Here is a 10,444-nt window from a genome sequence, read left to right as displayed (position 1 = left end):
GGGGGGGGGGGGGGGGGGGCTGTTGCGCATCTTGGGTGCACGCAGGCGGGCCTCTCCGCCCCCCAGCCTGTCACACGCCCGCTGATTGTGGTGGCGCGCGGATGGCGGCTGCCGCCGCCGCACTGCCACCTGAGGCCCTCGGCCGCCTCGCGTCTCCCGGGCGCCCGCACCTGCCCGGCCCGCGCGCCGCGCCCGCGGGGCGGCCCCAACCCGCGCCCGCCCCGGCCGGGGCCCCCTCTTTGCGCAGTGCGACGCGGTGCCGCCCGCACCCACCCTAACCCCCCCTCTTTCCCTCTCTCCCTGCAGCGCGTGGAGGTGCAGCCGGGCATGAGCTACCCCCCAGGCACCTTCCTCAACAGCTACCCCACCCTGGTGCTGTTCCCGGCTGAGAGCAGCCCCCACCCCGTGCTGTGGACAGACACCACCAGCCAGGTCAAGTGCCAGGTGCGATGCCGCGCCGGCCCTTTCACCATGTCGGCGCTATAGGGCCGCTGCTTGGTTGCGCGGGAGCGGGCGGCGCCGGCGGCGGGGCTGGGCTTTGGGCTGTGCCGGCGTCGTCAGCTCCCAGGTGTCAGCGCTGACGCCTGGCGGCCCCTGATGCCGCGGCCAGGCTCCCGCTTTCACGTCACACTGCACCCTTCCCACGCACCCACCCATCCATCCACCCGCTGACTCGCCCACTCGTACCACACCCACACCCACAAAATGCACGCACCCCAGGTGGAGAAGGTCGGCAAGGAGGTGACTCAGCCCTACACCCTGAACGAGTGCCTGCAGGTCGCGTTCGACCGCTCGTCCATATTCTTCAGGAAGGTCGAGATCCGCAAGACAGATGACATGGAGCAGATGCTGCTCATGAGCACGCTCGCGGAGATGTGGGCCGGGAAGCGGCCCTTTGGGCCCGCGGCGGACGAGGAGGCCGGCGGGCCGCCGGCGGCGGCGAGCAGCGGCGGCGGCGGCGGCCCCAGGAAAGGGCGGCGGCGGGGGCGGCCGCGCAAGGTGGGCGTGCGTGCGGCCGGGGGTTTCTTTTGCATGTCTTGCATGCGCGGCCGCCCTCCCACGCGCTCGCGGTGAGCGGCTGCCGCCGCCGCCGGTGCTGCTTGCCGTCTCGAAGCGCGCTCGCCACCCGGCCACTCCCAGCATGCGTTTGAAATACGAAATGTTGAATTTGAAACTCACCCGCCCTGCAGAGTGGCTCCCGCCAGTCCCAGAGCAGCTCCGCTGCGGAGGAGGAGGACGCAGAGGTTGAGGCAGGGGCCGGCGGCGGTGGCGGCGCCGCGGCCGAGGACGGCGGCGGCGGCGCTCTCGTGTGCGACGAGCAGCTGCCAGAGGCGGAGTGCGGGGCGGTGGCTGTGGACGTGGGGGAGCGGCCAGGCACGGGCGCGTGGCCGGCAGCTGTGCAGGCGGAGCATGTGCGGGTGCGGGTCCAGGTGGAGGAGGGCGGTGAGGGGCCAGAGGCGCGGCTGGTGCGGCTGCAGTTGGGGCCGTGGGGGCAGGAGCAGCGGGCGGCTGGGCAGGGGCCGACGCAGCAACAGCAGGCGCAGGAGGTACATTGGGGTGTGGAACCACCGCAGCACGTGCAGGTGCAGCTGCAGCCGGCGGGCGAGGGGGAACCACCAATGGAGGTGCAGGGGCTGCAGCAGCAGCAGGAGCAGCAGGAGCAGCAGGGGCAGCAACAGGAAGCGAAGCAGCAGCAGCCGCAGGAGCAATCGCAGCAGCAGGAGCAGCAGCAGCAAGCGCAGCCGCAGCAGCAGCAGCAGCAGCAGCAGCAGCAGCATGAACGAGGGGAAGCAGGGCCTTCCAATCAGCTGATGCTGGGGCAGCAGGAAGCAGCATTCCCAGGAGAAGACGACGCAATGCGCTGCTTGCCGGGTGTGCTGGAGGCCCCGAGGGCGGACCTCGCCGCCGCCCTGGGTGGGGTGCCTGACGACCGCAGCGGCTGCACGGCGTCAGGGGGCCCGCCGCTGCCAGGGGCGCCCGAGCTACCGTGCCAGGGCGGCGCCACTAATGGTGTGGCGCCCATGGCAGTGGATGACTGATGCTAACCCAACTTTGAGTAGGAGCGGCCGCAGCAGCGACGAAAATGTCAGGAGCAACAGATGTAGTGGCATGCCCAATTTCAGAAAAGTCGACAAGTTGACACCAGTGGCTCGATTTCGTAGACCCGACATCGACCCTGTGTTGGCACAGGGGCCAGCGGTGGACTCCCTGTCATGCGAGCAGCCAGCGCCTGACTGGGCCAACCTTCACCCGCCGGGGCCCCTTTGTGCGCGACGCAAGCTTCGCCTTGCGGTGATGCTGCTGCAATGCTGCACCCTTTGTTCTAGTGCTAGAGACCTTGCAATTTTCGCCCTTTTCTCGTCTCAGCATCGTGTTCATCAAGGGTTTTGCAGTCGGGTCAAAAACTATGTTGGTGCATGACCTCTGGCGTGTGCGCTTTGCTGTTTTTGTGACCGAACGCTGACATTCCGTGGCCCACATACATCCCGTGGCCGGCACCCACTCTTGTTCTAGACCATTCCGTGTTTTGTAACATGTATGAAGGGCTCGCTCGTCTCTCCTGCATGCCACGAGGGATCCTCACAACCTCGTGGGGGTTGGCCGGGTGCCTCCGACTCTGCAGCCAGCCCGCCAAGCCAGCAATTATGTGCTGCCGCCAGCATTCTCAAGTCAAAGGGGCCTTGGCTTAGTGCACCATGAGCACGATGCCCTCAAGAACCTTGGGCATGCCATGGGTTGGCATCTGCAACCGCCCAGAGCGCGGTTGTCAGCGTCGCCAAGATCGCGCCAGATCGCGCTGCAGTCGCAAACGCAAGCAGCATGTAGCTCCGTGCTGAGCGCGCCGGCATTGTGCCCCCTGTGGAGATTTTGGGCATCTCCGGGAGCAAGGCCGGGGGTGGTAATTTTCAGCGCGCGCAAAGGCAGGCGTCCAGCTGCCCATGCGATTGACCACAACAAATAACGTTGACCAAGACTGCTGTTGATGTTGTCACGGCACCGCATGCAGCAAAGAGCACTGGGGTCGCGTGAAGCATACATTGCACACAAATAATGATCCAGGCACATTTCAATTTGTGCACGCTCGTAGTGAACAGCGCTACTGTCGGGCCTGACGGGGCACTTTCGGCCACGCATTGACCTGATAGCGCGCCGATTTGCGATCGTGGCGGGGCGTGCCACCCGACCTGGGGGCCTGGTATCACTGCGTTCTTGCATATAAACATTGTCCCAAGCAGCCATTGGCCGGAAACGAGGGTAAACAGGGCCATTGCCCCGCCACCTTCGAGCGCCACAGACGTTTGTTTCAAGAGCGCGCAGGTGCGCACATTGAAATTGCCATTGCCTTTGTCGTATCGCCAACCATGGCGTTCGCTCTCAGGCACGCGGGGGCCATGCCCCTGGGCGCGCGCAGCAGGCAGCAGAGCACCCTACGCACACCACAGCAGCACCGGCCACTGAGCAGCAGCAGTGGCGACCTTCGCCGGCTCAAGGTTGCGGCGATTGACCAGCCGACAACCTACAGCGATGCCGAGCAGCCACATGCATCGCTCGCCGAGCCTGTGGAGCAGCAGCAGCTGGAAATTGCAGAGCTCGACCAGGCGCAGGAAAGCCTGCTCAAATGGATGCTGTTCCTTGATAGCGACCAGCAGGAGGCAGACCTTGATGAGATGGAGGACCTCGAGGAGGTGGGGGACGAGGAGCACGCCGACCTTTATGACGAGGTGGAGACTATGCTGGAGGAGAGCGAGTCCAGCTTCAAGGTCGGTGACAAGGTCTACGGCACGGTCTACGAGGTGGACGACGACGGCGCGTATGTCGAGATCGGTGCCAAGTCGGCGGGCTTCGTTCCTCTGGTCGAATGCGCCCTTGGCAAGCTCAAAACGGTGCGTGTCTTTGATCGAACGTCAACGGCCCGGTATGGGGGCTCTGCGGTGCGCGGGCCAGCGCATGCGCTGCATTTGACTGGATGCTGACCGTGCCGCAACCAATTTGTCGCCGCTGCTCGTGAATTGCACGCGTCCCTTGCAGCCCCTGGAGGTGCTGCGGCCTGGCATGAAGCGCGAGTTTGTGGTTGCGGAGGATGAGGACGAGTTCGGGGAGATCATCCTGTCGCTGGCAGCCATTGAGGTGCGGCGGATGGGAGCATGACTCCGTGGGGCCAGTTGGTTGGTGGCACGCCGCTGGTTGTGCAGCAGCCCCAGGGCGGTCGCCCAGCGCCTCCCCGCATGCGCACAACTGGCGCGGCCGGCGCCAGCTGCAATGACCTCCACTGTTGTCGGCTGCCCCACATGCACCGCCTTGCGGGGCAATGCAGCTCCGGCCGCTGCACTCGCCAGCCGCCCCCCTTCCTGGCCCACGGCCCCCCTGAAGGCCCCCCTTTCATCCGGACTCCCTGCCCGCCCTCCTGGCCCCTGCAGTCCACTGTGTTCTGGCAGCGCATCCGCCAGATCATGGAGGAGGACGTGCCCGTCATTGTGACCGTGGTGGGCGCCAACCGCGGCGGCCTGATGGTGCAGTACGCCCACCTGGAGGGCTTCATCCCCGTCAGCCAGCTGGGCCAGGTGCGCGGCGGCAGGGGGCGTGCAGGGTGGCCTGCGGGGCTTGGGGCGTTGGGCGGTCGACGCCGCGCGCGCACGCTGCCGCGGCGCCGCCCCGAGGGGGGGGGATGCTGGCGGTTTTCGCAGGCAAGGGGTCGCTGTTGTGCAATGCAATCGTTCTAGGTTCACGTGTTGCTCCACTCTCTCTCTCTCTCTCTCTCTCTCTCTCTCTCTCTCTCTCTCACACACACACACACACACACACACACACACACACACATGCACACATGCACACGCACGCTTACACCCCTCAGAACATGAACGCGGACAACCTGGAGTCTTTTGTGGGCTACGACATCCCCGCCAAGTTCCTGGACGTGGACGAGGAGAACGAGCGGCTGGTGCTCTCCCACCGCCGCGCCAGCAGCAGCGCGGACATGCAGGGTTACAAGGTGGGCCCGGACAGGGTTGGGAGGCAGGGCCCGCTGCTGTGCATGCCAGTGGCGTGGTTGGGTTTCGCAGGGTGGTGTGTGATTTTATCATCAACTCGGGGGTTGAGTACGGCCCGGTGGCCTGAGGGGGCGACCAGCAAGCACACAGTGTTGTGGGCACAAGCGTGTGTGGGGACGTGCGCGCGGTGTAGGGTGAGGGAGAGGGGCTGCGGGGGCAGCCCTGATTGACACCTTTGAACGTGAAGCGCCCTTCTTTACCACAGCGTGCGCTCTCGGCGGCAGTGCTTGGCTTCTACTGCCCCTGTTGTATACCTCAGCCAGGCTGCCGCGTTGAGCATTCCCCCGGGTTGGCCTGTGCGTGGCCTCGAGCTCGCGACCCCTCCCCCCCAGAGCAACTCGCACAGCCGAGCGCACGGCCCGCGCCGCCGTGGCAGCACCCGCCCTCCCAGCCCAAGGGGCCGCGCCTCGTCCTGCCGGCCCTCCCACGGCGCCCGCCCACCCCGCAACCCCACCCACTCTGCTGCCTCTTCCCTCTTCCCGCCGCCCCGCGAACAGGTCGGCGACGTGGTGGTGGGCGTGGTGCAGAGCGTGCGGCCCTACGGCGCGTTTGTGGACATCGGCGGCGCCATCGGCCTGCTGCACATCAGCCAGATCACCCACGAGCGGCTCACCACCGTCGACCAGGTGCGCTCGCTCGGCGCGCATCCACGTGTGTGTGTATGTGTGTATATGTGTGTGAGAGAGAGTGTGTGTGTGCGCCTGCGCGACCCCGTTTGCCCGCTTGTGCGTGTGCATGAGCTCTTGAGCACACTCGGTCACACGCCAAGCCGGCTGGGGGCGCCTGTCGGCATGCGCGTGCGAGCAGTCACTCACTCCGCGCGTGCACACACACTCCGGGCCTCTGCTCGTGCCTGGTGGCTCCCTTGCCGGCCCCACCCCCTCTGCACCTTACGCCTTTCCCCTCACCCAGGCGCCATTAGCCTCGCCCGCCGTCCACATCGACCACATCCCGCAACCCATAATGTATCGCATCACTCTCCCCCCCCCAGGTCCTGGCCGAGGGCGACAAGCTCAAGGTCATGATCTTGTCCCAGGACAGCGACCGCGGCCGCGTCACCCTCAGCACTAAGAAGCTGGAGCCCGAGCCCGGGGACATGCTGCGCGACCCCCAGAAGGTGTTTGAGAACGCCGACAGGATGGCCGAGATGTTCAAGCAGCGCGTCGCGGCGGCCGACAGCGCCGCACTCGCGCCGCTGGGCGCGGACGGGTACCCCGCGGTCGACCCGGCCTACCCGCCGCCGGCGGAGGGCGTGGCGCAGTGAGCGGGGCCGTCGCAGCGCAAGGGGCGCGCGCGGGCGCGGGCGAGCGCGGCGGGGCCCCGAGGGGAGCCCATTGCTCCGCGGGGCGTCGGCCGCGCGGCGCCTGCGCTCGTGTGCGCGCGCGCTGTGCAGCAGCCGCAGGGTTGCAGCAGCGTCGGCAGCAGCAGCAGCAGCAGCAGCAGCAGCAGCAGCAGCAGCAGCAGCAGCAGCAGCAGCAGCAGCAGCAGCAGCATGTGCGTCGGCTCTCCTGGCGGCGGCAGGCTGCGGCCGCCGGCCGGCCCGGGGCTGCTCTGTGGGGTTAGATTACGGGCGATGGGCTTTTGCAAAGGACGAAGATGTCTGCACATCTGACAGCAGCGATCTACGCCCAGGCGGCGCCCCGTCCCGTCATTGGGGGGCGCGGGCGCTGCCTGGAGCACGCCGGTTTTGTGCTGCCACAGCTTTGGGCGCGCGGCCGCCCGAGGGGCCGCGGACCGAGCCCCCTGCCTGCGCGCGAGCCGGCGGGGGGACGGGGGCAGCTCCTAAATGCTGCGGCTGGCGTTTTTGGCCGCCGCATGTCCCCACACGGGCGGCCTTGCAACTGCCCGATACGAACTTCATTTTATTAATGAGAGTGTGTGGTTTCGCCGCCACCCATCCGCCCTTGGCGGGGCCGGTTCCCAGCTTGCCTCTCTCGCAGGCGTGCGTGCCGGGGGCCGTTGGGGGCGCGCCCGGCCACTGCTATTCCGCCCGGGCCGGACGGTTGCCGACCTTCCCCCGGCGCATGCAGAGGGTGGCGGTTGATACACCGAGAGATTTTGATGCAGCAGCACTTTTGATCGACGTGTAAAGCAGCACATGAACCGTTTTGCCGCCATGAGTACCTGTCAGAGCTTGGGGCACTGCGACACTGCGTTGGGTGTGACGAATGCTGACAATGCACACAAGTCATGCAATACGAATGAAAGTCATGCTTCAGCAACGCACAAATTGGAATCGATAGCGTCGCGTCATTTGGCTCCCGCAGGATCGAGCCACTGCCAGAGACCGAGGATCGCCGATCTGACGGTCGCTAGGCGACCATGCTGGTGCATGCGAATCGCATCAAACTCAATAGATCTGCGTCGCTGAGCGTGAACCGGAGGTGTTGTGCCAAGATCAGGAGCGTCGCCAAGACGGGCGGAGACGCCTCCGATCCAGGCGCCGCCCGCCTTAGGGTTAATTACGTGCGCAAGGATCGTACCTACAAGGTTTGCTGTGGCAGTACCGACCTCTTCCGTGCCTTGGCCATTGTCACGCTGTGCTTTGGAAAGTGCAATTGCGATGCGCAGCATGCGGGGCGGCCGAGCAGCTGCTTCCTCGAGCTCCGTGGCGCTGGAACGGTGTACCCCCGTGCTTACCGCGGCCGCCTGCGGCCCTCTGATTGCCCTTTGTCATGTTGATTGGGCCCCTTGCCAAACACAGGGCTTCGGCCTTCACACCTGGGGCGACGCCGAGCACACCGACTGGCAGTCGCCCCTCCAGCCGACAGGGTGCGGCAGCGCCACCGCCAATCCCCGTCTGAGGCCGCGGCAGCTGTTTGACGGCGCGCCACTGCGGGTTGCGGTTTGGGCCTTGTCCCTCGATGCATCCGCGTGGCATTGCATGCCCCTGCGGTCGCCACCCACACCCACTCTCACACCCATCCTTGCACCCGTTCGCGCCCCCGCCGCAGGCTGTCGCCTGAAGGGTCGCCATATTGGGACGGTGAGGGCCGGCTGCATTGCATGCTCTTTCCGCCCGGTCCTAAACCTGCGACGGGCACTCTGCAGGCGGCGGGGTGACCAGTATTGAAGGCCCCCTTGACCGCTGTCCCCTGCAAGTCACACCGTCATGCGCAACGGCGCGGCGCCCTCCTGCGTCCCCGTCCCCGCAGTGCCACTGAAACCGGGGGCATCATGGGCGGGCGTGCTGGTCCACAGAGGGGATGAGCGCGCCGCAGGTGCGGGCGCGCCCGCGGCGGCGTTGTCATCCTTGTCGACAACAGCAGCAGCAGCAGCAGCAGCAGCAGCAGCAGCAGCAGCAGCAGCAGCAGCAGCAGCAGCAGCAGCAGCTCCACAGGCCACGTCCCCCTAAACAAACTTGTCCCCAGCGCCACCTGCCAAGCTTCTCGCAAGACGAATGCTGCCCGCACCGCCACCGCTGCGTCACTGCCAGCGCCCCTTTCCCCCGCCCCCCGCCCCACCCCCAGCCCCGCTTCCGCCACCCCACCCCACCCCTTCCTCCCACCATGTGCAACGATGACTTAACTGCAGGGGCGCAGCGCGTGGCCCTCGACGGCCCAACAGAAATCTGGCTGGTGGGGAACGAGCAGTCGGCCGCCGCGGCGCCGCCAGACATGGCGCTGCTGCCGGCGGGTGACCTGGCGAAGAGCTACGCGCACTGGTGCGTGGATGAGGATTTGGATTGTTACAAGATCCCGCGGTCGCCCGCTCCTGGAGCCATCCAGGCTCATGGGATGTGACTTTGTAGCATCAGCGTGCGCGCAGCCGCCCCGGGGCGCAGGGCGCAGACCGCAGTCTTTATGTTGCCGAAGCGCCCGAGTGGGTCTCAAACCTCCCATTGCACTGAAAGAGTTGGGACCGTTTGGTTCAAAATATCGGATCGTCCCTCTCATCCCTCAATGCTGTGGCGCCCCCCCCCCCAGCTCCTGTGGTGTTACGACTTCCGCCGCCGCTAGTTTTAGACACCGTCACCACCTGCCGTTAGCCTCAGAGCGATCTCCTTTGTTGTAGCAACCCCGTTTGCTGAGCCCCCTCATGCGAATTGCCCCTCACATCCCCTGCTCCTAACGCCGCACCGGCTGCATTCCCACTCCCCCAGGGTGGACCGCGCTACAATAGCCTGGCGCGTGCCGCCGACAGAGGGCGCGGGCGGGCCCGAGCGCCAGTTCCACCTGCACTTCAGCCCGGATGCCTCCCTGCGTGTCACAGGTGGGCGCCGCGGCCCGCCTGCCCACGCACCTGCTCGGGATGCCTGAGCAAGAGCCGAGCCAGATGCCTGCCTGCGACATCTGGTGCTTTGTGAATGCTGATTATGCCAGGCTTGCAAATCCAGCTGGTGTACTGCCTCTGCCGCACCGGCTTTCTTTTCCATTGCACCCCCTAACCAAAAGCACACACGCATACACGCTCGCTCGCGCACGCACACACATGCACGCACGCACGCGCGCGCACACACACACAACCCCCACACGCACACACATACATGGTCCACCCCCGCCGCACACACACTCGCACCCCATCACACACTCGCCCGCGCACGCACCCCATCCCCCAGCCGGTGGCGTGGAGGGCGCGGAGACCACCCTGCCGCTGCGCGTGGCGGGCAGCAACATACCCGCGGCCGTGGCGGCGCGGTTCCCCCACCTCCACGGCTGCACCCACCTGGAAATCCCCGAGGAGCACCTTGAGCAGGTGCATGCAGGTTGGGCCGGGGGCGCAGCTTTGAGTGTGTGTGCGTGTGTGTGTGCGTGTGTGTGTGTGCGCGCGTGCGCGTGCGTGCATGCGTGCGTGTGTGCGTGTGCGCGTGCAGACGTATGCACCTGTGTGAGCTTGCGAGTGAAGCTCAACTGCGGGGATGCGGCGCTTTTGGTTCCCCCCCCATCTCTGTCTCCATCGCCTGGCATTCAGTAACATTTGCTCCATGATTAACAACACTATTTGAACACACAAGTAACAAGAGCAAATGCTTCAAAATAAAACCCGCCGCAGGTATCCGCGCTGCTTCAAGGCCAGGTGGCGGTGTCGGTCGCCGCGCCCGACGGCGCGGCGCTGGACGCGTGCAGCGTGCAGCTGGCCGGCGCTATCGACGACCTCTTTGCCACAGGTGAGGCAGCGGCGAAACGACGACCCCGCTTGGCACCGCGAATGATCATGGGGGTGGCAGTTCTTCTGCAAAGTTGATGCTGTTGGGTCAATTCAGCCCTCACCTTGGCCGCAGTGTTGCCCTTTGGGCGGCCGGACGGCGGATGCTCGCGGGAGCGTGAGCGCGCCCTGCTGCACAGTGCAGGCACGAAGTGTAGTGGGGCGCCGTGCCGCTGCCTTTGCACTGAAACACCCAGCATCCCCAACACCCAGCTTCCCAAGCGACCCCCCCCCATCCCCCACCCCTCACC

General features: G+C 66.2%; 3 protein-coding genes across 3 annotated transcripts in view; all 3 read left to right on the top strand.

Annotated features, from left to right (window-relative positions):
* The window catches only part of MNEG_9219 (hypothetical protein), a gene marked incomplete at both ends in the record, with an annotated part of 3,212 nt that extends 1,173 nt beyond the window's left edge, over positions 1-2,039 (top strand). Inside the window, 3 exons of the mRNA XM_014042311.1 lie at positions 307-444; positions 721-999; positions 1,191-2,039. Of these exons, the coding sequence (XP_013897765.1) occupies positions 307-444; positions 721-999; positions 1,191-2,039 (1,266 nt within the window). The remainder of the gene's footprint in view (positions 1-306; positions 445-720; positions 1,000-1,190) is intronic.
* Positions 2,040-3,362: 1,323 nt separating this feature from the next.
* On the top strand, positions 3,363-6,312 carry MNEG_9218 (30S ribosomal protein S1; the record flags this gene model as incomplete). Its single annotated transcript, XM_014042310.1, has 6 exons — positions 3,363-3,884; positions 4,030-4,128; positions 4,419-4,562; positions 4,853-4,990; positions 5,546-5,674; positions 6,040-6,312. 6 exons carry the CDS (start codon positions 3,363-3,365, stop codon positions 6,310-6,312), a joined length of 1,305 nt encoding a protein of 434 aa, XP_013897764.1.
* Positions 6,313-8,557: 2,245 nt separating this feature from the next.
* MNEG_9217 (alpha-1,6-glucosidase, pullulanase-type) lies at positions 8,558-10,232 on the top strand (the record flags this gene model as incomplete). The annotated part of the gene is made up of 5 exons (XM_014042309.1): positions 8,558-8,712; positions 9,151-9,260; positions 9,607-9,743; positions 10,041-10,155; positions 10,216-10,232. The coding sequence occupies 5 exons, from the start codon at positions 8,558-8,560 to the stop codon at positions 10,230-10,232; spliced, it is 534 nt and encodes a 177-aa protein (XP_013897763.1).
* Positions 10,233-10,444: the final 212 nt, after the last annotated feature.

The sequence above is a fragment of the Monoraphidium neglectum genome (assembly GCF_000611645.1).
Source record: "Monoraphidium neglectum strain SAG 48.87 unplaced genomic scaffold scaffold01859, whole genome shotgun sequence".
Lineage (NCBI taxonomy): Eukaryota > Viridiplantae > Chlorophyta > Chlorophyceae > Sphaeropleales > Selenastraceae > Monoraphidium > Monoraphidium neglectum.
The sequence above is the reverse complement of the archived record's forward strand: the minus strand, read 5'-3'. Positions and strand labels throughout refer to the sequence as shown.